Here is a 27,322-nt window from a genome sequence, read left to right on the forward strand (position 1 = left end):
ATAAAAACCTTTTTCTCTGCAGAAACGAGAGATCTACTCTCTTGTTTCTCTTGGCACAATTTTGTTTAGGTTTGTGTGAATGCTGTTTATGTGAAACAGACATTGCAAAACTTGGAAGCCATGCTGGTTAGTGAGGTGTGATAATACGACCAGGCTTATGCTTGAGTTTGAGGTGTGAAAATACAAACATGGTGTGAAGTTCATCGTTCAATGCACTCTTCAATTTGAATACTCTTTATTTACAATATTAACCAAAAAAGGTAGGAACCAAAAAAGACTTTAATCCTCATGTCTCCCCATGTTCAGTCATAATGTTAAGCTTCCTATATTATTTTTCTATCATGCTAACCATATCACAGAAAAGTGTTTATTTGAGTCTTTACTATGCCAAGAGAGTTGCAGAAAGCTAACCAAGGAGCAAAATACTCATGACTGGTGATCGCTGACTACCCCTCTCCCACAGTATGCAGAACATTGTGATCTCACAGTGTCGAGTTGACCTTTTTGTCCTTTCGGATATCGGATATCATTTTATCCTGTCAGTGGATGTGTTTTGTGAAGTCACAGTTACCTTGACCTCCGACATATAACCACCAAAATCTAATCAGTTCATCCTTGAGTCCAAGTGGATGTTTGTGCCAAATTTGGGGATATTCTCTCACAGTGTTCTGGAGATATTGCATTTGGATAATAATAATAATAATAATGGCTATCACCAGTGCGGAGGCGGAAAAAGGCTGAGGAGCTGCACCTCTGGGCCTCTTGGTCACTTATGCTGCTGTATTACTGTATTGTGTCTGTTGTCTGGTCTTAGTCTGTAGCTCTTTTGTATGCAGTTGTCAGGTTAAGGTCAAAATGGTGGTGATTTTGCTGCAAGATTAATGAATTAATTACATTAATTATTTTAAGTAAATAACACCAGTCTAAATAACCTTTACCCGAAGGGCAACTGCCATTTCTTTTTCGTTTAATTTCCTTCTTTACGATTGTATTTAGTTAGTTCAATGGGAGTTAGAGTTTAGCATTATGATTTTATTTCTATTCAGTGCTGGTTTGTTTCTTACTTTGGTTAGGGATTTCCCCCTGACACTAAATTTAAGCTTCCATGTCTGGCAAAAGAAGATTGAAAAACTGATTATTATGTTTCTCCACTCTCCCCGAGACTAACTTGAGGTGGTAACACACACACACAGTAATTGTAACGCACTCTAACACATTTAAAAATTTCTATTGAGTGTGTTTAGAGCTACCCTGTGCAAAACTGCAATTGCATTTGTTCCTGAACACTGCTGAATGACTGCTGAACAAACACCCTCAGCCGTTAATTAGATAGAAGTGAATTCTGTTAGGGCGTACTGTCAGTCAGGAAGAGAGGGTGAGGGCAAGAGGGAGACACTAGGGTAGAGAAAAGTCTGTTGATTGAAATACCGTACAAAAGTGAATGACAGCAGTGGTGTAAATAAGTTTGTCTAATATTCAATGTTCTGTTGTTTCTTTTATCAAAAACCACCAAAGCAAAAGCAGTCTCCTCGTTCAATTTCCTGTTTGCCAGCCCACATATCCCCCAGTCTTAATTATCATCATCATCCATCCACACACACACACACACACACACACACACACTCATCATCTACCTAGAATGATGTATTTAAACTGAGCTAAGCGTGCCTGTGAGAAACTGCAGCTTACCCATGTCATTTATCAGTTTTCACACCTAACTGCAATGAAGAGTCAAACCATCCATTCTTCATGCTCATTCTTCATTTCAGGGTGATGGGCCCGGAGCCTAATCAGTCTGCCTTTCGACCAATACATCATTATACATCTTTCAATTGCATCTCTTCCATTTTGCCCAAGATATAATTTGCATACTTATTCATTTAAATTCAGCCACAACAGCGGAAATACCAATTCTCGCAATTAAAGAGCGAAATGGGATATCTCCACCACCTCCTTACCTGTGGCATCAGCTGTTAACAATGCAGTATAGAAAGCCCAAAAATATATTTCTGACATGCTGCCTCGGATCTCTGGATGTCTACACCAGGGACAATAAACTAAAATTCATGATAACAGACAATACGCTTATAAAAAAAAAACATTTGTGATTATTCCAGCAATGAAATTAAGCTGATCAGGTTACATGATGTCCTTACGAAACTCCAATAAGCCTGTCTTTGCATTGACACCATAGTTCATGGCATGTAGTTTGCAGCAAAGACTATATTTTCTTTTATTTTCTTTCATTTTTATCGGTCTTTATTGATGTGTGTTGTGTTGCACTTAAAGTACATCCTTCTCTCTAATGTCTCAATATACTCCAAATGTATTTTGTTTTATCCATGTCAAAGTCAACAAAATCTGACCAAACACAAGACGGAATTGATTTTTACCTCCACCGAGGAGGTTATGTTTTTATCCTTTATCCTTATCTTTTGTTGGTTTGTGTGATGATTTGTTTGTTTGTTTGTTGGTATATTTGTTGGCTTATTTGTTAGTTTGTTGGTTTGCTTGTTGGTTTGTTGGTTGATTGGTCACAAAAACTACTGAATGGATTTCTACAAAACTTGGATGGAGGATGGGTTTTGTCCCAGAAGGGACCCCATCAACTATTAGTGCAGACCAGGACAAAGGGATGGATCAAGGAGTTATTTTCTTACTCGCAAGAAAGGCAATTTTTCAACATTTCTGTTAAATTCTCAGGGAATCTTGATGTCACATATTTAGGTGGCTAGTATCTATGAATAAGTACAAAAAGGGACTGTTGGTACTTGGCAGAGGTATGCACTCTACTATGTTAAATTCTAGTTTAAAATGTAATAGATCAGGAAAAATCAGCCTAAGAAATTGGTCTGGCCACTGTGTATATCAAGAGCGGGAAGTTAACATTGAATAAATGTCTCTCTCTCTCACACACACACACGCACGCACACGCACGCACACACACACACACACACACACACACACACACACACACACACACACACACACACACACACACACACACACACACACACACACACACACACACACACACACACACACACACACACACACACAATACACAATTGCAGGCACACAGCCATAAACATGCAAACACCAGAGGTGTCCTTGAATCGTTGCTTGGTTTAAGCAGCCCTCCAAATAGACTGAGACAATTCAGAGAACAAAACTTCTCCTATGGGAGACATTTTGGTGTGTAGTTTTCTATGCAGGAGGACAATGCTCAGACATTTCTTTCTTCTAAGTGCGACTGAGTGAGCGTGTGCATGAATAACACTGGACCAAAGGGAGAACAGGTTTCGTGACTGAGTGAGTGACATTTTTGGTCTATTACCCTTGTGGTCAAGTTGTACGGCAAGAGGCTCAAAGTTCAAGTGGACAAGAGATGTTACTTTAAATTTATCTCAAATGCTACACAATTAAATACATGTTTTAATTGTGAACTGTACAGGTGGCAATCCTATGAGCCATATATAGGCTATATGCATATCATTTCATAACCTTAACATGTACACGTGTCAGCTATTGTTCTATCTTTGTTTTATCTGTGATCAATAAGTCAGTCAAAAGAAGTTTGAACTGAAATGTGTTGTGCTTGTATCCTACTTTGTGTACATTTTTAGAAAAGTCTTTCACCATTTTACAGCAACCATCCATCTGGGGGTCTATCAAGCATTGTGATGAATTGGCTACCAAGGGAGTTTTTGACGCAGGTGGCTGTGTAACAGTACAGTTGTAGAGAAGTGTGAGGAGCACTGCGAGAATAGAAAGGTATTGAGTGAACACATGTAACAATGTGAAGTGCAGAGGTATTCACATATGTCACAGAGTTCAGACATGCGTACATGGAGAAACTGTGGACTAGTTACAACACTTATAAATGATCCGAAATGTTAACACACTCCTGCACAGTGCTCCTTTTCCTGTCTGCAGAAACAGAATTTCCTATGGGGCTCAGGGTCGCATGCACGTGTGTGTTGGGAACTTCCTGGCAGCCGTTGAGGAAACATCAGTCGATAAGAGCGGAAAGAGACACAAAGACAAAAGAGAGACAAAAGGCAACATAAAAAGAATTAAATACAGTAAGAGATGGAAAAAATGCACATGAGTGATGGATGGAGAGGAGATCTGGGTCGTATAATATCATAAGGAAGTAAGACTGTTTGTGCTAGTGTGGACATGTGAGGCAAAGTGACACCAGACTGTGTTGAGAGCTGAGACACACCTGCATTTCTTTGAGCTCTGTTAACCTTGTCACTATTTTCTGACTGCTCATAAGTTGAGGGTGTGTTCTGCCTTTTGACAAATGGTGACCATGTCATGTTTTTAGCTGCAGCAGAAAGTTTGTAATTGAAATGGTGACTATGATATTATTGCTTTTGTTCTTTTGATATATTTAAAGATGTACCATATGATGTAGTTAATGTAAATATTGCTGTTTTTATATGGATATGGTGAGGGATTATTAAACAATAGCACAATTCATAAATAATGATATGTTAAATCTCGCAGCACTGTTGACCGCCCACAGCACCCACTTCTTTTAGAAGAAAAAACCTTTTCAGGAAAAAGACTACAGATTTATCCTACAAGTATGAAAGCAGATGGAAATGAAGAAAATATTTCAATAAGGAAAATGAGTCATTGTGTTGAAGAGCAAATAGCAGGTAAAGACAAATAGGTAAAGACTCTGTCATGAAATAACAAGAAATTTAGAAAAATAGATATCATTGGCACCTGTAGTTGGAAAAGCTATGAACGCATGCACAGTATTTGATCATGCAGAGTCAGAATGAAGGAGAAAGCATGGAAAAGTAGAGCAAAGATGAATAAAATAAGTGTTTATTAATCAAAACAGTGTTGAAATTCAGCAGAAACAATGCGGCAGGGAAAGACTGGCACAAAATATTACCAATTTAAGTACAAATCTTTTGCTTCACTCAGAATGGAGTTACCAACACATGATAACATGATTTCTTGGTACAGTAGATGTATCATCTTTTTGATTATTTAATGACATTTGTGGTTCATGTCTATAAAAAGAAGCCTTCCTACAGGCTGCTGAGCTGTGCATCATCCAGGCAAGCCTGTTGATTGGACCAAAAATTGCAAAATTAGAGTTGCAAGTTGAAAAAGCAAACTGGTGATGTAGTCATGTGTATGCCTGTCTTTCTGGCTGCTTTGTTCGAAACGTCAGAATTCTTATAGCTGGCCACTGACACACCACCCAACCAGAAGAAATTGTCACGATGGCCGAGAAAAACATGCACCGTGATTGGTTCTTACCATCTCTCGGGGCAGGAACATGTCTTCCTGCCGCAGAACCACGAGACACACACTCTCTCCCTGTCGCGTGCTGCGTAGCATACACACCAACTCTTCTTGGCCCACACCTGTGATATCCACACCGTTGACCTAAACACACACCGAGCCAAACACCACCATTATCAGCATAACCATCATTTTTCCTTGTCTCCACTACACTTAACCTATCATCCTTGTTTCTAATCTTCACTTCAATGCCTCACATATTTGAAATTCTACTAAAAAGCAAGACACAGATGTCTGTTTTTAAATGACTGAATTGCCTGTACCTCAAGTATGCGGTCACCAGACTGCAGGCGTCCATCTTTGACAGCGGCTCCACGTGGCAGAATGTTTTTGACAAGAATGGGACCAGGACCGTGGACTGAAGAATCTCTGGTTACCACAGTAAAACCAAGACCTTCTGAACCTAGACACACATGCACAAATACACAAAGAAATGTGAGTAGAGGAGTGAGGTATGTAAGTAACACTCCTAGGCGTATCTCAACATAAAAATACCCTGTATAGCTGTTTACTCCCTGCCTCTATATTTGTCTTCCACTGGCTTGGAGAGTATATCTCGTATCTGTCAGCCCACACACACCTTAAACCACTCCTGAGAACTTCAACACAATGTTGTTGACTCAGCTCCTGACTACATACTGCAAGTGTGATAATTTAAAGCCTTTTGGAGATTGTCTGTGTGTGTCTCTTTAAACCCTTTAGCTATAGCTGGTGCTACAGTATCTGCAGGTGTGAAGGTTTTAGAAACGGGTTCAGGTGTGGGGCAGAGAAGAGGAAAAGAAAATGAGAAAGAGACGAGGTAAAGGTAGAAGAGAGTGTAACGCAGCGGAAACAGGGAGTGAATGTTCTGGAAAGAAGAAGCGATGAAGATTAAAATAGTAATCAGCAGAAAAACACGTGCAGACACAATCGTGTGTGAAAGTGCTCATAAACACGCATGCATGAACAAAAACGGACCACACACACAGACAGAGAGGCTAGCTGTGTGCTTTATAGACTTCATTTAGTCTGGTCTCTTTAGCAGAGCCAAGTCAGCAGTTTGGTCCAGTATGAATTCATATCAGCAGAAATGAACAGATCAATAAAGACTTAATAGACCCTGAAGAGAGGGAATCAGGAAGATGGAGAGAGGAAGGGTGTGAGGAAGGAGAGGCAGCCAGGGAACAGAGAAAGGAAGCTTTATAAAAAATAAGCACAATGCTGGGCGAACAGCAGGAGAAATAAAGCAGGTCAATATTATACATTTAGAAAATTGAAAAGAAATAAAGAGGGTGAATAATGTACACTCGAAAATTACACTGAGAGAAGAGCAAAAAATGGGCAAATATATTTAAAAAAATAATAACAAATGTGACTCTAGAAATCTTTACAGCCCTACCTTAATCTATAAAACATGAAAGCTGATCTGATATACACTCACAGCATTTTTTTAATTTAAAGTATTAACAGTATGACAGGGCATTTTGGACAATCTATATGGTAAATGGTCTGCATTTATATAGCACTTTTCCAGTCCTCTCGGACAGCTCAAAGCGCTTTACAACACATGCCACATTCACCCATTCACACACACATTCATACACTGATGCCGGAGGCTGCCATGCAAGGCGCCAGCTGCTCATCAGGAGCAATTTGGGGTTCAGCATCTTGCTCAGGGATACTTCGACATGTAACTAGGGGGAGCCGGGATTCGAACCAGTGACCTTCCGATTACTAGACGACCCGCTCTACCTCCTGAACTACAGCCGCCCCCATATATAGGCAATCCAAAGGGCTCCAAAATAGTCATCATTCATACACAGGGACAAAAAATATCTTTCTTTTCAGGATAACTGAACTTTTGAATGTTTAAGTGTTAAAAATGAACAGTGAATTCAAAGGACACACTGTATCAAAAGATAAGAAATCTTCTGATATATTTCCACTTGTCTGTAAAGTACAGTAAGTAACATTAGCAGACCAATTCTGATCTAAGACCTCTCTAAAAATTTGCCTGACTCTGTGAGTGAGGCTCTGCTCTGCAGCCAGTTGTTCCTCACCTTTCTTTAGATCGATTCTCAGCCTCCGTCCTGCTCTCTTATTGGCCACCAAGCTGGAGAGGCCTGGACTTTTCTTCAGAAGGGGACTCTCACTTCTTCCCTTGGGTGTCTAGGTAGAGAATGCAGAGCATTTAAATAAATCTTATCATGAAAACACTTTAAAAAGATAAGGCTACAGAGGCTGCATGGGATGTCAAAACAGGGTTACGCCACCACAATTACAACCAATAAGTGGCTACATTGTTAAAGCCTTGGTCTACGCTTTTTTCTGAGTGCCAGCACTTTTGTCAGTTGTTCCCAATGAGCAGAGAGCACATGCAGCAGCATGTTGCCGCCTAGAGAAAAGCACTGACTGCAGCCAGCATCATTTTTTAGGGAGCTCCACCTTTATTGTGCAGCCGCTCCAAGCGTTTTTAGTTGATATTCTCTCAGCTTTTCAGAAAGCTACTGGGGCCGTCACTGTCACTGTTCGTCAGTCAACCAATCGTATACTAAGTTGGGTGGGACTTGCTATCTGTCATCCTTGTAACCAAGAATGTGGTGGAGAAGCTCGTTCTGGACATGTCTGTCTATCTTGAGCTTTATCAGACATAAAGGGCCATTTGGGGGAGCAGATCTTCCAGACACTGAATGTGAGCTTGAGCTTAAATTTCACAGAAAGCCAAAAAAGCACAACTAAAGTGGAAACAACTGTTGAGAGATTGACTGTACGAACAGGTTCAACAAGTAATCTGAGCTATCAGGCACATATAAATGTCAGGAAGCCTGATTGCTGGCTACATGTCAATGTCCAGGGAACACCGGTTCTATGGTAAGTTGTAAGAATCACTGTCTATTTCAACTGTAATTACCTTTAATTTGGCTGGCTTCAATTGTTCCCCTACTAAATGCAGCCAGGTTACAACGTTAACGCAAACCCTCTTTAAGTGAAATTACCCATCACGACTGGACCGTCTTTATTAAAACAACATTTAAAAAACTTACAGTGAGGTGATATTTAAAAACCTATGAGTCACTGTCAATGCCTTCCACTCATTAAGTACTGCTTATAGAACGTTTTCTCATACAAGCTTTTAATTTGTTATTGTGGGAAACTTTCTGGGTGTTTGAAAATGATCCAAACACACTTCATAAAAAGCGAAAAGGAAGTATCACATAAATCCATGAACACTTTACTGTGAAAAGCCTGGACAATATGTATCACCATGTAGGGAAAATAGTGTAGAGTTGTGCCAAAAGTTTATGAAACTGTGCTCCAGAAACTGTATTATAGAGCCAAAGATAAACTTTTTTTTTTTTTTTTTGGTATAAAATAAGACGATAATCAGCTGTTGCTTAGTAACTGTTGTCTCTATGCCAGCTGTTTTTCAAATGTCAGCCATGTCACCATGGTGATGTTGACGACACAATTACATGTGTTTGAAAAAGAAAGATTTGATAGTTCTAGGACAGAAGCAGGGACCAAGTTACAATAGTGGGCTGGACACTGTTTCTATAAACTGAACATATTCTGATAAAAATTCAAATCATAAAAGAAGCGAAAAATACATACGAGTATGTACAGACTGAGATTAATTTCCATAAACTTAAAAGCATGACATTTGATACCATTAAATCATTTACAAATTCAGTTAATTAACACCTCTGAGTGGTTGCAAATTTATGTAATAAAGGAACAGTAACTGGACGTTTATGTAATGAGTTGTAATGAGTTATTTTCCCATCAAATCAGGCAAATTTATTGTGTTTTTAAAAAGTGCTTTTTGTAATAGCATAAACTATTGTTAAGTTAGATTTTAAGTTCACAATCTCAAGATGTTTCAACTTCAACTTGGAGCAGAGCAACTTACGTTAACAGCAGCTTCCATAGAGACAGCTTCCTCTGCCAATCTCGTGGCTGGATTCTCCGAAGGCTTAAACACGGGTTTGGCTTTAACTGGTGGAGGGGGCTCTTTGGATTTGGCGGTTCTGGGGCTGCTGTCGGGACCGGCACCGTTGCCAAACAGCTGACCAATCAGACTCTTCTCGTAGCGTTCTCTGTTGGAGGAGGGAACTACTTCCAAACGGACAAGTGGGGAACGCATTGCCTGACGGAACACTTCCTGGGCTCTGGGAGGACAAGAAGAGGTGAGAAGAGAAAAGACGAACAGAGAGAGAAAGAGAGAGAGAGAGAGAGGTGAGTGATTGGTGCAAATAGTAGAGAAAATGTTTTTTTTCCAACAAGTGGGTGGAATTTTAAGCACTACATATGGCATTTATCATTATAACTAATCCTTCCATTAATCACAATTATAAATAGTGTGTAGTTATTAATGTCTGACAAGGAAAGTAATTATCAAAGGACATATAACTCAATTAGGAGAAAAATAACATTAAGATTATAAATCTGATTACAGATGACAAATTGAAAGAGTTCCAAGAAATTGCTAATTATTATAAATGAGGTGCACAAATTTAAAAACCTGTAATACACCGTAGCATATCTTCGGCTCATACATCTTAACTAAACTGATGCTAAGTGATCGTCAATTCCAAAACTGATGAGTATTGCAGTTGCTAGCGACTGTTTTAATTGGAAACTTTGTTTTTTAAGGAATCCAACTAATTATATAGTATCTTACCACAATGTCATTTTGAATTTACATTAAAATGAAACCAGATGATTAGAAAACGTTGGCATTTCAGAGGCTGGAACCCAACAGACTACTTCATCTAACCCATATAAATCTTGTGATAAAATGTCGTAATCACAGTGTAGCAGAACTAATGTTACACCGTATTCTGGGTTCTGTAATCTCTTCCTTTTAAATGTTTTGTTCCTGTGAAGACCAAGCAGCGAATGTGAAACCAGGTGATGAAACTGACTACACTGCAGGCAGTTATTCCTAGAGCCTGATGTAAATATGTTTGCAACAATTGTTGTCTGGCAAACGTTTGTTAAACAGTGAACGGCATGTGATATAAGATACATTTCAGAGGAATCTCATATATTAAGGCCCAATCCCAATACACCCCTTGCCCTTCCCACTCAGCCCTAACCAACCGTTGAAAACTCTGGCCGTTCAATGCATTATGGTCCTTCTCTTGGTAACAAGCATGAAAAACTGCTGATGTCTTGATAACTAACTTTAGCTAGCTAACGTTACATTGTTATCTCATGATAGTCCTGCATTTTCATGTTTTTTCAATGTTGCATTCCCACCCTTCTGATGGCATATGATGCCTGAAAATGAAGTCAATTCCAGTAGTGGGGTTACTGCAGTCGGTACCGCTCCTCTTATATCAGTGCAGACAGGCAGGAAAGATGCACAGGTTGCTAATGTTAGCCTATATAGCTCGCTAGTGGCCAGGTAATGAAGCATTGTTATTTTTAACTTGATGACTTGATTGATAATGTCAAGTTGTGAACAAATTGCGAGTGGCCATGCTTTTCTATATCCATCAGATAAATGTCAAATGGCACTGTGATAACACCAGGGATACCACAGTTACACAAGAGAAATCACCACAGCTGAAGACGGCATATTGGCAATATCCAGTTTCATCTGTTTACATAAATGCCATCGACCACTACTGCTGATGTATGAGGGTCTTGAAGGGTTGTCCCATTTCATAGGGGGAGACTTCAACCATCACCCCTTTGTGCTGTAACTCTGTCCTGAGGGGCAAGGTGGCACTCGAAAATGAGGGATAAGGGTAAACATTTTAAATAGGGTTGAGCCTAAGTGAGACCAGATCAAATGAGATTAAAACAAATAGACAGGCTCATTAAAACACACAGTATAAGTACTACTGTGGCTAAGAATTTACTAGTACTGTGTGTACTAAATTATGCATAACTTTATTTAGGACACATTAAAGCCTGAGATGTATGCATTAATCATTTGTTAACTACAGTTTATTACCGTCTAAGATACATTATATCGTACATTTTTACTTAAATCTGTATAAGTCTGTCTAATTCTGTCTTTTCTTAATTCATCAGTAGTTACTTGTGTGTCGCTGTTGCTGTTCATTTATCGCCATTAACTGAAGGAAGGACAGAGCAGGAGATGCAACACAGAACCATGACACCTGTGTGGCAGGCCATTATAATCTCATGATCTATAAAAGAGACAATTTTGCAGAGAATTAGTTCATATCAGATTATGCTAAGTAAATTAGAGGGACCATTGTGTCAGGGGCGATCAGTGCACACCATCATTCACCTCAGATAACCGACAGAGAAAATCAAGTTTATTTTAATTTTATTGGGTTAAGCTCCTATTATTTCCCGCCTAGATTATTATTAGATGCACAATGATGATAATGTTCCTGTAACTAGAGACTGTGTTTAGAGTCGAGTATGAAGGATATACACATTTTAATACATTGGATATGCAATGATAATACTTAATATAATAAAACTTTTTTTATTAAATGTAAGAGAAAGGCTTGCGGGTGTAATGCTGGTGAGGTAAGTTCCCTTTTCAATCAATTGATTAATCACAAGAGGAGAGCAACTGTGCTTAAAGTATGAATACCGTCCATATACAATCAACTGAATGTGTGGCTGTATCTATGTATGAAATATTTATTCACTGAGCCTTTCTTCAGAATGAGGCTTCCAAGTAAATGTACCTGAAAGTCGTCTAGGAGGTGAAGGTATGAGAAGCTTGTAATTTAATGCACCAAACTCTTTGAGCTGGTAGCAAATGAAGTGAATATATTGTGCAAATTACAAATTCTTGGGGGAAAACTTACAACTTTGTGGCCATAAAGAATAAAAATAATTGTACCACTTACACCTGTCAGCAATCATAGAGTACTAAGTGACCCATTTATATTGTGCTGCACCAACTTCTGTGAATGATGAACTCAGTAAGAGTAGTTTTAAAGTAAGTGTGAATGTGTGCGGCCAGCTCTTCATTCGTTCTACTCAGACAGGATTTGCATATTGAAACCGTTAAACACACCAGGCAGTCTTAGCGAGTCCTTGTGTCACACCTTGCTGAATGACACTTGTGGTGATTTCTATTGTATTAAGACCACAATACAGGACAATGAAACTAGATGTGAAAGCCGTGTGTGTTGATGTCTGTACAGGGACCATTGTGCACAGATGATATCATTATTGTTCCTGATTGGACAACGTGTGCAGGCACATTTGTGTAAAAGAGATATTCTAATTAAGCAGGCTACCTCAATACAGCTGCCAAGCCAGGACAATAGAGGTGTGTAAGTGTGTGTGTGTTGTGTGTGTGTGTGTGTGTGTGTGTGTGTGTGTGTGTGTGTGTGTGTTGTTTGTGCGAGGCACTCACAGGGATCAGTGGACTTTCAGTGGCCTACTTACACATATTTCACTGGACCAAGCTACACATCTCAATACACCTGCCATGACAGAACAATACTGGCAAGAGTGTGTGTGTGTGTGTGTGTGTGTGTGTGTGTGTGTGTGTGTGTGTGTGTGTGTGTGTGTGATCACAGTCAAGTCTGTCAATGTTAAGAAATGGCTTGTAGGCAAGATTAAAGACTAGCTTGTTTTATTCATATTGACATTGGTCTGTTTGTTTACATGCATATGGATATGTTGCTTGTTTGTTTTTAAGTCAGTGTGTACGGGTTAAAAACTGTGTGTGTGTGTGTCCATGTGTTGTGTGTGACTGAGTGCACACAGGACTATACACATGTCTTTGAACAATAGGTGCAAGCCCCCCTCCAGTGATAATCCATTTACCTACAGTGCAGCATAAAATACCTCTCATATAATCTCATTACCACACTGAACGCTGGACAAGGACCACTGTGCAGACTGTATAGTCACTGTAATGCGCTGTAATCATTACAACATCCAAATCAGCCCATGTAATCTGTTGCATTTCGCTTTTACAGGTGTGTCTTTTGTCATTTTAATGCTCCGTAATCGCGTTACGTCCCCAAATACCCTTGTGTCAATGTGCTTTTTCTCTGCTGCTTCGGTGGTACAGTAAACAAACTCTACGGAGAAACGCACAGGCCAGCTGTAACAGAGACGCACACACACATAGATGAATTTGGATGCAACGCTCCCCAAACATCTGCCAAGTGTCTTTTCTGCTCTTCTCTATGATGGCAGTGCAACAGTGATATAAGCCCTCTGACAATGGAAAGAGAAACAAGACACCCAGAAGCAAATCCAGCAAGGAAACGGGAAGAAAATGCAGACAAGACCCGACTTCAAGTGGTCTAAGACATGAAACACTTCTACTGATATATATATATATATATATATATATATATACATACACTACAACAGGCTTTCTATCATCATTCGATTTTATGTATAGGACACATTTCTAACTAAAAATTGTTTTAACTTTTATTTCGCAATACTGCTACTGCACCTTAAGCTATTATAACTTTTATTGCTATTTCCAGCCGGATACTACACTTACTGCTTTATGCATTTTTGACATAATACCTTTTTATTTCTATTTCTATTTTGTTTATACTTGCTTTTACATAAAGTATTTGCTCTATACCTCTATACCCTACATCAAATGTACTTGTTTACTGTTTTCTGTAGTGGAGCCACTCAGCCACAGAATTTCACACAACTGTACTTGTACAATCGGAGTGACATTAAACATCTTGACTCTTAAATTAGACTCTTTCGGTCCACATTCAAGTTGAATGTATTAGTGTGGTGACTTCAACCATAGACTAACCTGTTTTATAGATCCTAAATCCCTACAGTAATCCAAATTCATATTTTGAACACAGTAATATATAATGACAGTAACTCTTGTACAACCCCAATTCCCAAAAAGTCGGGGCACTGTGTAAAACAAATAATACAGAACGTGATGATTTGATAATCCTTTTTGACTTTTACTCAGTTGAAAAACTATACACAACAATACATTTAAGGTTCTGATTTTATGTAAACATATGCTCATTCTGATTGTGATGCCAGCAAATGTTGCACACAAATTGGGACCGGAGCATGAAACTGTTGTCGGCAAACACAGTTTTTTTGCACATGATGTATTCTGTCTTCATTTACGTTTGAGACAGCATCCCAACTTTTTATGAATCTATGTTTTATCTGCACTCACACTTTTGCCATTTTGCACTATGAATATACAATATATTATTTTTATCAGAAAAGCAAAACGTGAGAATACAAGGACCACATTGTAATATGCTGCATTAGATACTGTAGAGACAGCTCGTCTATTTTTGCTCTCTAATATCCTCTAATATGGGATGTGCCTTTGCAGCTATTAAACTGATCTCAGAGGAATGTGTCTGACGTCTGAGAGCCGACACACACAAACAGAGTTGCACTCACTGGCTAAATGTCTTGTCCATGAGGTCAGTGTTGTTGATCATGACGATGCACTCGTCCTCTTGGAACAAGCCCTCCTTTCGGGAGCGACTCTCCTCCTCCACTCCTCGAATGTACAGACCGAGGGCCCTGACGGGAGAATGAGCAAGGAGAGGAAGGATTAAGGCATGTTTCTATCACTGCGTGACTTTCAGTGTGTTTCCAAAGAGACTGATATGCCTGATGGTGTATCCCACAGAGAGCATCCATATGTTTCACTTAGACACGACTATGTCAGACATACTGTACCTCCTAACTGTCTGTCTGTGTCCCATTGTGGATTTCCATCAGTGCTTAAATGATCCACCATAACCTGATACAAGCCAACCTGGGAGCACTATGGTTGCACTTGTAAATAACAATACAGAGAGGTAGAGCAACAGACACCATAACAGATAAGGACAAGCAAAAGCAAGATATAAAGGGGAACAGACATGTAGAAAAACATGTGATGGTGACACACATGTTAGGGCTTTCAAATTTAAAGACAGTGAGATGGTAGGAATGAGTAAAAAAAAACCTATGTCAGTACCATCTGTCCTCAAAACACAGCTTAACAAAGAGGAGGCAAGGACGCTGACACACAAAAGATGTCAGCTGCAAAAGGATGAAACTAGGTTAAGAGGTGAAAGGGATGATGGTAAATGGTGGAAAGAGATGGAGGAGGTTTTCGGGAAAGGACAGGAAAGAAGGAAAGAGAGGGAAAAGAGAAGACAGACACAAGCACGGAGAGGAATTCAAGGAGGAGATTGGCAGGGTCAGGTGAGTCGTGAGAACAGCCATAAAAACTCATCCTGCTTTTCCTTTAGGAAATCCCCATCCACTGTCTGACTGTCACACACCCAAAGAAAACCCAAAGCTGTACAATTATTCTTTTTATCTTTTTCCCATTGTGTGTCTGCGTGTGTGTGTTTGCAATGTTTGCGCCACACAACACTTTTTGAGGTTAAAGGGCAGAATTTGGGCTGACACCAGTGTTGTAAAAAGTATCTTACTGAGTGAAGATATCATGCTAAAATATTACTTTGGTAAAAGTCTAAGTCAACCATATGGACAGTACTCAAGTAAAAGTCTTAAAGTATCTGATATTGAGTGTACGGTCAAGTACCAAAAGTACAAGTAAGAGTAAACTATACATATTTTTAAACGATTATATGCATGTATATACACTTATACTATGGGTTGACCGACTAAGGAGCCTGGCTGATTATCGAATCTAACATTCAGCACATTTTTTAATCCAATTTGCCAATAAAAGAAAATAATTATAAAGTAGCAGAAAATGGAAATACTCAAGTAGAGTATAAGTACCTCAAAACTGTACTCAAGCACAGTACTTGACTAAATGTACTTAGTTAAATTCAATCACTGGCTCACACAGATGGGTACCTGTTGTTTTGTGCGCATGTATTTTTGTGTGTGTGTTTGTCTGCGTGCACACAACTCACCGTCCACTGAGTGATGAGCAGTAAGGGACCACATGGATTCCCAGAGGACTGTCCTCTCCCAGGATCTCCACTGTTCTAGTCAGGCTACAATTAAACACACACATACACATAAATAAACACAAACAAACCAGTGGAAAGAAGACAAGAGAAGTTATATCTGGACACTAGAATTGGTACCACTTTACAATGAGACTACTCTTATCAAGGGTTTATAAATGGTTTATAATCAGGTTATTAATAAGGCTTTATTAATCATTAATAAACCATTATAAACAGTTATACAGCATTTTTTTATACACTGATGGAGCATAAGCATTTGCCAAGATCCAGTTACTGCTTACTACTCATTAATCTTACTAATGAGTTCATAATATCTATAACTGAAATAAAAGGCAGCAAGAAAAGAGGACTGACTACAAACATACCTGGTTTAACAGTGTTGTGCTATTCTGTTGTAATAATAGAAAGTGCTGATTCTAGGTTGAAGACAAATCAAGAGAGAAATCTAAAGCGTACTGAAGGAGTTAAAAAAATAAGAAGAACATTTATTTTCTGAATCCCTGAGTCCAGTGGGAACATAGGTGGCTTGCACCAGTGTACACCTTGTTTTCAGGCTTCTGTTTGTTTCATAGATGCAACAATTTAGCAGCCAGAGACTAATCTGTTACACAAGCTAACATTAGCTGGAAAACAAACAATATGAATGTAAAGACGTCCAATTGATCCTTCCCTATACACATATGCACAAGACAGAAAACACGATGCAGAGACAAAGTGAGGAAAGACACAGAGAAAGACAAAAAAGCACGATGACAAAATTATAGGCAAGGTGTCGTGTAAACAAAAATTCAAACAGTCTTGAAAGTGTGCGTCTCCTGAGGAAAAGTTTGAAAAGCAGCATCCTAGATTGACACATCGCTTCTCATTAATGCATTCATGGTGATAAAAATATGTTTTTGTCAAGGACTTAATCCATGTTTGTGAAGGCGACCCTTAGAGAAGGGAATGCCGACACTCTATTCAAAGTCAACAAAACTACAGACTGCTCCGTTTGTGTGTGTGTGTGTGTGTGTGTGTGTGTGTGTGTGTGTGTGTGTGTGTGTGTGTGTGTGTGTGCCAAAACATATTTGTGCCATTCATCTATACGGGTTTATTCCTCTCTTTCAGTCTCTCAATGACTCTGTCTAGTTTGGATTATTAAAGTGTGTGTCTGATTTACATTCTGTCTGTGTTTTAATGTGTGTGCGTGTTGAAGTCTTTGTTTGTTTGATTAGTTTATCTATCAGAGCACAGCCATTAATCCTCTCCTGACCTTCTCCCTGCTCCCTGTGTGTGTGTGTGTGTGTGTGTGTGTGTGTGTGCGTGTGTGTTTTGTAAGTGAGTTTGTCTGAACTTAGTTTTGTACTCTTTCGTTTTACCCTCCTCTCTCTCTCTCTCTCTCTCTCTCTCTCACACACTGTCTGCTCGTTTTGTCTTCCTCTCTCTCTCTAGACCAACCATCCATCCCTAAACCCCCATGAACTGATAGCGGTACAGATGCTGATAAACTCCAGAGAGAGGGTGGTTGTTGATGATGCTGGGTGGCAACAGGGGAGAGATGCAAAGTGCACAAAACAAGTTCTCCATCTCTCTTTGTCTCCGTCTCCCTCTCTCTCTCTCTCTCCCTCACAAGCACACTCTCACACGTACACAAAAGATGATGCTGCCTCATCGTCACTCAGCACATTTGAGTTAATCCAGACAGTGGGAAACAAGGGACTGCAAGACAGGGGGAGAGAGAGGAAGGCAAGGACAGAGGGAGGGAAGATCGAAGAGGGAGGGTATAGAGAAGGAAAGGATTAAGGGTAGGAAAGCAAGAATGGAGAGAGAAGAGAAAGACATTATTAGTAGAGATGAAAGGATAAAAGAATGGAGTTAGGTGAAAAAATAAGACTAATATGCTGCCCCAACTCCATGATCCTTTCCATGTGTTAAACTCTGAGTACTGTATATCCTGATGAATTCTGGAAGGAGGCACGGGGTCCCTTTCAGTAAGCACGTTATAAACTTTCACAAGATAAGTGCAGGTTCCACCTATTGTTGTCCGTTTGTAAGCATTTGAAGTGAGTTGCATTGTGTGTAATTTATGTATAAAGATGGCTGACAAGTAGTTTTTGCTACTAACTGTGTTTTACTTGCTGGGTTGTTTTTTAATCTCTCTTTAAGCTCTCACGTGTTTTTACTGTAGCGTAGCTCGAAAAGAAAAAAGGGAGAATGTAAAATATTTGGAAAAACTTTCTGCTTTGTTTTTGTTAAGTTTAGCTGCCTGTTTGACTGATGTGAATAGTTAAGTATGTTGATAAGAAAGATTAGTATAGTGCAGTTTATAGACTATATAGATACACTATCAGCTCATAGCATTGCTAAGAGCTAAATGTTAACACCGATGCTAAAGTGGGAAATGTTTATCCTTTTTATCATGTTCAGCATCTTAGTTTAGTGTGTAAGAATGGCAACATTTGCCAAGAAGCAGTCGACACAAACTATAGATAAGGTTAATCTCATTAGTTTTGGTTTTAAACCAAAGCATTTTAAAATAAATAAATACATTTGGCCCTAATGGTTGTGCACATCGATGGGGTTTCCATCCAAATGTATCATGAGGAATTTTCGAGGAAAAATCAGCAAGAGAGAAAGGGAATGGATGCTCATTTTTGGTTCATTGAGATAAGCAGGAGGTGAGGAAGGTCAGTCGAGCCTCAAATGGTGAAAAACAATAGAAGGCATGATGGATATTTTTGTTTGTGTCATGTATTAATGTGGGGAAGATTACATAAGATCTGTAAGGAGCGATGAGGAGAGCGTTTCAATCTGCCGCTATTTCACGTCTCTTCTCTCGGAGTGGAAACAGCCAAAAAACAGGAGAGCAGAAAAAACGAATTAAGAGAGAAACACTGAAGAAGAAAAGATTAAATCAGGGAGGAAGAGAAAGAAATAAAAAAGGTAGGAAGCAAGGGAGCTCTGGAAGGAAGACATAGTGAAATGAAGGGAGGAGGAGGCACTGAATTAATTAGACAAGGCTAATGAATAGCATTAATATGAGAGGAAAAATAACATCCACCCCTCCCTCTATCCCTTCCTGCTGCCGTGCCTCTGATCTCTAACACTCCCAGAAGAACACACAAACACACACACACGCACACACACACACACACACACACAGAGAAAGCACACAAGCACTTGAGATCCATTTGCGTTTCCTTTTTTGATTTTTTTGTGTGCGAGATGTTTGACAGGCTGCATCACTGCTAAAACTGAAGTGGGGGCTGAGAGAGAGACAAAATGGGTGAGACTTGAGAAAAGAGAGAGCGAGCGCAATGAGAGAACAAGAGACGGAGAAAAAGAGCCAAACTCACAGAGTGGGAGAGAGAAGCAGAGAGAGATGAAGAGAGCAGGTGTTCTCTTTATCCACCTGCCACTTCACTGATCCTCACTATGAAAGACAGAAACACAGAGGAGAAATAACAAAAAAAGGAGGATGTGCATTACCGAACCACTCTCTTCCTCTCACTACATTTCACCCTCTTCTTAGTTATCACCTCCCTTTCTGTCTCATTTTTCTCATTCAAACTAGACAGATGTTGGATGTAAAGTGTATGTAAACCAGCAAAAATGTGTAATACTGCTAAAGGTTAATGTATGTAAATACACAAGTATACACATTTACATATGAAAGTACAACACGCTTAATCAGGAGTCTTCAATGTTTTTAGACCAAGGACCCCTTAGCTGATGAAGAGATGCAGCAGGGACCCCCTACTACATATACCGAATAAAATTATGTTAAACTAGGCCTACAAAAATGTGTAGAGGGGTTTATAGTGCCAAATATAAATAAGTCGACAGCTAGTGTAGCACGGCTAATGTTGAGCACGTTGGCCTCTCAGCAATTTCTACATGCACATATCTCCAAAACTATTTACTTCAATTTAGATAATGCACCAGGTTAGAGCATTCCTTGTACAACTGACAGCATCAGTATCTCCTATGTAAAAGGTGAAAAGTATCTTGGTTATTATTAGAAATTGTGCAAGTGCTGCATTATGGTAATACGACTGTAAATATGAATAAAGAAACTTCATGAGGTTGGAAAAGCAGAAATAGAGAGATCAAGAGGAACAAAGGCGGAAACTAAAGGGGGAGAAACAAAAGAGAAGAGGAGGAGAGGGAGAGATGAATGGATCCAGACTGAAGTATCTCAGAACGATCACAACAGGGATCCTCGCTGTTGATGAATAGAAGTGTTAGGTCCCAGAAAAAAACATATGAATAGACTCTGTTAACACTGGAAAACCCATTTCCCATCCAGTTTGTCTTGTGCATCCAGTGGAACCTATTTACCTTTTCACCTCTAACAGTAGCTTCCAAAACACAGCCAACACAGTGCCTTATTTCACAGAGAAATATAATACGCCTGCCAAGTTATTTCAATAAACCAATTTACAGTAAATCTGTTTGCCTGTGTAAAAAGCACATTTTGATTCAAAGGTAATGAGTTTCCAGTGACCGTGCTGTGTGGTTAAAATTATGACGAGCCATTACTGTATTTATAGGTATAGCTTCACAATCAAAGGTTCACAAACACACACACAAAGAGAGCCACAACTCGCATTGAAACATACACAGCAGCGCACACACACACACACATTCATTTAACATATGCTGTACTGTTCCAATATTTATGGCTGCGTTTCTCTGCTCATTTTGGACTTTTTTGCAATTTCAAGGATCGTTTCCCCGGCGACCACAAAAACCATTACATCACTTTTACATTACTCACAGCTGAGATGGTTTGTGTGTGTGAGAGTGCGTGTGCATGTGTGCAAAACATATTCACTGCAATGAATTTAACTCTACCTATATCAATATTCTTTGATTCACTGTCTTTGTTCACATGTACTTATTTTTATCCGAATGTGTTTCTCAAGACTCCATGTCATAATTTGATCAGAGATAACTCATTTAAAGACAACAAAATGCCAATTATTGCTCAGACCTTGCATGAAGAGTACCTGTATAAAGTGCACGATGAACGTGAGTGTACATGAGCATCCGTGTACGTGTTTGTGTGTGTGCGTGTGATCTAATCTCAGTCTGTGCTCTGTGGTTGCAGCTGGTTGCCATGGGGAGAGGCTAAAACAGCTCAGGCGGAGGTCACACATTATTCTCTGCACAGAGCTCTCTCATAGCTCTCTCTCCTAAAATGTCCTCTTTACAGGTTAACTACATATTATTTTGCTTCAGTATTTATGATTTAACTGTGGGTTAATTGCACACCCAGACCGACCTGTTGATTTCAGAAGTAATAGACTGTCCATTAACAGAGGTCAGTGTTGTCAGACAGAGCAGCTCATTGATCAATGATGCAACATGATGTAAGCCACTTTCTTAAATTTACAACTGACCTATTCACTTCCTTGGTTTCCTTGGATTTGTATTGTAATTATTCTGTCAGAGAGCTACCATTTAGGTAACGGTAATAAATGAATAAAAATAAATACAAATATAAATGATATTTAGTTGTTTTTAATTGCACGAAGGCAACTGATGGAATAATTAGGGCGGTTTGGACATAATGCTCAAGGGATCAAACCACATTAACACACAAACCATATCTTAAATTTAAAGCATTTATTCTGTGACATGATGAGCAGGGAAAAAATTAATGCTTTAATAATAACTCCACAAAATCCTACTCTTATTTTTTTAGAACACTAATAAGGTAGAGTTCGATAAGGTAGATAAGAAAATATACACAATATTAGTCGTCACTTTTTGTGCCCCAGTATACCGCTTCAACCCTAACAGGCTGGAAACACTGGATGCGTGTGCAGCGCTTTTGCATGGCGTCACCTTTCGCTTTTCATTTCGGCATCCATGTTAACAGGTGAGACTGGCCACACTGGATGCATGAGATGCGCTTCTCGCGCACATGTTAAGGGTGGCTTTTGTGTTGCTTTATATAGAGATTCAGAGTCTCGCCCATTTCTACAGCGACACGCACGCACACGGTTCTCATCAAAAATAGACTTAAAAACCACATATCCACATCATACCTGCATTTTACTACAGATTTAATGTCTCTATCTGTAGAATTTGCCATAGACATGAAGAGAACACACACAACAGGTGAGGGGTAGCTTCTTTCCTTCAATTTTACTTTTCTTTCACTTTCACTCCCTCCCTCCCTCCCTCTCTTTCCCCTTCTGGCTTTCTCGCTCATTCAAAGGGGATAAAGGGAAATCACATCATCATATTTATTGATATTTATCTAAGGCAACTCCATGTAAACAGATGCTGGTGCTGCAGCAGCAACGCAGCCGGCACGCAGTACACAGGCGTCCAGTGTGTCCAGCCTGTCGGCATCATGTTACTGTATGTGTCAGGAGAGGCAAAATACTTGAGGATGAACGCTAAATGATAAGCCTTCTATGATTTGGATGCTAAATTAATTTTTAGGGGCTGTCTAAATCTTAGCTAAGACTATGCTCACAAGGAAAAAAGGATTGTTAATAGACCGGTAATAGAAGCAGCAGATGTAATGCCTTACTCTGTTTACTCATACACAATCAGAGGAGCCTAGTATATTGTTCTGCATGTTTGTTACATGTAAGATAACTGTATGTCCTTGCTCTGTTACAATGCATGAGCCCCCTACCCCATGGAGTGCAAAAATAAGCATACACACACGCTTAAGAGGCACACAGGAGACATGGGGCATGCAGCAGCTCTAGCACTTAATTAAGCAGCACTCATTAGCGTATGCATGTGTGTTCAGTTGGGTCTGCCTGTGAAAAAATGAAGAAGAAAAGATGCAAGCGTGTTTAAAGCCGTTTATTTTTGAGGCCATGTGTGTATGGCGGTCGACACATGTGTGAGTATGTGTGTATGCTTGTGTGTGTGACCCTGACCGTGTTCTGGCAGTCTTTTGTACTGGGCTAATGATGGAGCTACTTTAAACTAACTATATCTGTAAGGGCCTTGATCTGAATTAGAATCCAACTTTAATGAAGGGAAAGTAGGACACATGAACATCAATAAACATGAACTAAGACAAACACGCGCATGCACAATTAGATAAAATACATAGAAGGACTGCAGTGGAAGAGTTACAGTCACACACAAACACACTGACCTGCCAGTGAAGGTGTGTTTGATTTGGGTTTGGTCTACCCCTGCTGGCCTCGCCACAGCGGGACTGGCTGCCTGCAGAGAAAACACACGCAGAACAACTTCCTGTGAGTGGCACTTGGAGGAGAGACGATAAAAGGAGCAGAACAACAAGCTCCAACAGCACTTTCACGCTGTCGACAAGTGGAGAATTTAAAGGATGGTCATAAGAAAAAAAGAGAGGCATAATGAAATGCATATTGTTATTTAAATTAACAAATAGCTGTGAGTGAGCGACTTAGTGGAGGATTTAAGGAACTACACCCAATCTGAAATCCTGAGCTCAATCTGAAAGACATGGGAACAAGGGAATGAGTGAACTGATGAGTGAAGTGACAAGTGGAGGAGCTGCTAAATTGATGGATGGATGATGTACAAATAGCAATTAATATGTGAGGCAAGAAGACAGTGTTGTCAAGCAGTAATAAATAACACTGTCAATGGGCAGACGAACAGAGAGAAAAAGAGAGAGAGAGGTGTGAGAAAGAAGAGTGTAAATGTGAGCCAAGGGAGCTGTAATAATTACTTTATACAGTGACATATGGCTTGTGTGAAGTGTGTTTCTGTGTGTGTGTTTGTGTTAGAGACAGAGAGGTGAGCTCCACAGGGATGAGGTTACATGCCCAACGGCATAGAGGTGATGAATCATCTAATACTCGAAACGTGACAGAGGCATTCCTGAGTGGATGACAGTAAACATGCTTCTGCAACAACCTACCACTGCGACATATGTTTGCGAGTGCACAAAGTTAACACTGTATCAGGAATATCTGTAGAGTTTTATCACATTTGACAAAGACCTGCAACAAATCCCATTGTTGATAAGCTTATAATGCTTTCAGACAGTTAGTTCATAATGTTTATCAGTTTTCAGACACAGCGAAGAAGAAGTATTAATTTAATTGGTCTACAGAGACTCAAGGTGTCGCCTTTAAGCCAGCTGCTTTTGTATTTGCTTCTAAGTTTCAAAGCAAATCATTGAGGAGTTCTCTTATCCTTTTGAAAACATAAAACATGTTCCTGATAATTACTTTGTTAACATACAAAAAGACTACATCTACACTGAAATTTAACCCAGCGCATAGCACATCATCATCATCGTCGTAAATGTTGATTTCTCTTTCAGTGGCTAAGTTGCATTGTGGGTAATGTAGGCACCGGGTTTTGAAACGTACACCACTGGTCTAGCATTGCACTTCTATAACACTGATTTACTCATTAATCACAACAAATTATCAAAATCGACACAGCAAAATAAAAAATAAGTTGAATTACCATTAAAATGGCACCTACATTACCCAAAATGCAAGTTTCCATAGAGTGACATCACTGGAGGCAATTTATCAGAGTACATGCAGCTTTCTCTGGAGCCACTAAAATTACTATACTGCTTTTTGAGTACTTCTCAAGTGTTGTTACCAGAATTTAATGTGTAAAATTGGTGGATTTCCCCTTTTAAGACCACAAACTACTAACAAACAACTGAATCATTGAGACTGTTCATACCACTCATACATAGAATACAAATACAAGGACAGAAAATATAAATTTAAACACAAAAATATATATATTCTTTAACCAATAGGCGATAATATCATCACTATTGCAATATTTGGATGGGTCGATAATGTGATATCAAATTTTATATCGCCCAAGCCTCATCTGCTTATGTGTGTTTATGTTCAGAAATACATTTGTGTGTCTGAGCTCAGGCATGTACTGAGTATGCGCATGTTTGTGTGACCAGATGCAGACAAATGCATACAGGTCAATAAGGCTCAATGTTAGTAGTAGGCCCTAATGGACTCTTAACATGACCTTTCACCTTTGCCCTCTCACCCTATTGCCATCTGACCTACGCAACCTGTCAGAGAAGGGCAGAGGGAAGAAAAGTAAGAGTAGGCAGCTGAGAGCAACACACATGAATAATGAAGAGATAAAATGTGGGTAAGATGTCAGAGAAGGGTCAAGAAACAATGGCTGAAGATGTGAAAAAAGAAAAAGGATGAAAAAAATCAGAGACAGACTTATAAGAGGAGTGGGATGAAGGTGAGCTGAGGCTCGACAGTGAATGACAGACTGCAGATACTGTAACCATATGTTTGGGATTTGGTGGCTTGGAAATCAATTAGTCTGGCCTAGCTGCAGATGCTGACATGTGAGCTTAATTACTGCAAGATGACAGGTAACATTAATTATCCTAACCTCTTTGTCATAACAACAGCCACTCGTACATTAATTGGAAAGTCTTTGGTGCTTAATCGTACGTCTCATTTAATAACTGCTAGTAGAAATAGTCTCTCTCCCTTTGGAAGAGCGGCATATTAATTACAGGCTAGCAACGTACGTTACTTATCAAAGGGTAATTTAGAACAAGCAAATGAATCTGAACGCACAAATGCATCTCATTATTCATATTAACCTTATAATATCAAAGATACAGAATCCTAGCAAAATATACATTCATTGAATGGTTAGTCGTTTGTTCTTTATTGTTTCTCGCTTGAAAAAGCTTAAAACCTTTTTTCATCTCCTTGGCAACGTGTCAACCTACTCGTGTGACCACCAATTACACATTTCAAATACCACAATTATGGCTGTCATTTTCACATAATTACATTATACTTTTTTTCACCACTCGAAACATTGTGCACCTTTATTGAAAATGATAATTGAGGCTGCTGCAAAACTCTTACACATTAATGTGTTTCAAGGTTTATCAGCTCTGTCAGCTAAATATGTTTTTAGAAATTAATAATTACAATGTATTTAAATGTAAAGTACCACAAACAAAGTACCATCAAGAAGTTTTTCTGCATAAGAGGTACACGCTCACCAGAAATTATTATTTAAATCTGGATGCTTTAATAGAGAAGAAATCCCAAATATAAATGACAAAGATTTATTAGAAATACATTGAGGATAAATGCAGGGGAAAAAATTAATGCATTAGTCTGCCGACCTTGGACAGTTTAATCGATACTTGTGAGCATTAGTGGCCCTCCAAAAACTGGAGAACAGAGAAGCAGGATTTCCATTTTAACTCAATGATGGATAATCCTACCTTGAACAACTATGCCTATAATAAATGGGTCTTCTCTGTCCAATCTAATAATTGCTAAAAGTGGATAAAAACAGTGAACTATTAGCGGTATTACTAATTACAGAATAACCAATCACGCTAAGTGTTCCCTGGAGTGAGTATGATAAATTACTAGTAATGCATGCAGGAAAGTTTGGGTGTATCTGCCTGTGTGTGTGTGTGTGTGTGTGTGTGTGTGTGTGTGTGTGTGTGTGTGTGTGTCTGTCTTTAATAAAGTGATAGACCTAAGGTAATCTTTCTTCTCTTTGGGAATGTGGCTGATGAATGGAAGAGTGTGTGTTTCAATGAATACTAGTCAGATGGTCAGAGGTCTGAACAGGGAAGTAAACAAAAGCAATAATTTTTCTATTGAATACATTTAGTTAATTTGATTGGAATGATAATAGCTAACACTCCTTTACAGGGTTCATTTCTTTCTAACTTACATGTAACAAACTTAAAGGGGCCGATCGTTATTCTATATTAGCAGACTCTGTTCCTAAACTAACGTTAGCTACTGTAACTCTCTGTTAGCGGAGCGGAGAGAGGCACTTGAGAATGTGTATAAAGTCACATCCTTGGTACTTTTGCATAAAATCCGACCCAAGTCCTTCATAAAGATTTCCATAGTCCAGCAGCTTTAGACAACTTTAAAAAATCTGCCACAGTCTTGCACAAACAACAAGAGAGATGTGGTAGGTTTCATTTTTCACTCTACATTACAATCCACTCACATATGATACATAGATACATACAGTACATAGAGCCCCTTTAAGCTGTTTCCACTGTCAGCATATTTCCGGATATTCCCAAAACAAGTGAGGTTTATTAGCCGGTGGCATACCACTGGTTTTGTTTCTAG

At 39.2% G+C, this 27,322-nt stretch overlaps 1 protein-coding gene across 4 annotated transcripts in view; it reads right to left on the reverse strand.

Annotated features, from left to right (window-relative positions):
- The window catches only part of pard3bb (par-3 family cell polarity regulator beta b), a 215,895-nt gene that overhangs the window by 133,294 nt on the left and 55,279 nt on the right, over positions 1 to 27,322 (reverse strand). For all 4 annotated transcript variants that reach the window (XM_084361221.1, XM_084361220.1, XM_084361222.1 and 1 more), the window contains exons 5-11: positions 23,344 to 23,414; positions 16,170 to 16,253; positions 14,686 to 14,811; positions 9,224 to 9,482; positions 7,374 to 7,482; positions 5,598 to 5,737; positions 5,290 to 5,418 (exon numbers count right to left, since the gene is read on the reverse strand). In XM_084361221.1, the coding sequence (XP_084217347.1) occupies positions 5,290 to 5,418; positions 5,598 to 5,737; positions 7,374 to 7,482; positions 9,224 to 9,482; positions 14,686 to 14,811; positions 16,170 to 16,253; positions 23,344 to 23,414 (918 nt within the window). The remainder of the gene's footprint in view (positions 1 to 5,289; positions 5,419 to 5,597; positions 5,738 to 7,373; positions 7,483 to 9,223; positions 9,483 to 14,685; positions 14,812 to 16,169; positions 16,254 to 23,343; positions 23,415 to 27,322) is intronic.

This window comes from Pagrus pagrus (genome assembly GCF_965226575.1).
Source record: "Pagrus pagrus genome assembly, chromosome: 9".
In the NCBI taxonomy this organism is placed as follows: domain Eukaryota; kingdom Metazoa; phylum Chordata; class Actinopteri; order Spariformes; family Sparidae; genus Pagrus; species Pagrus pagrus.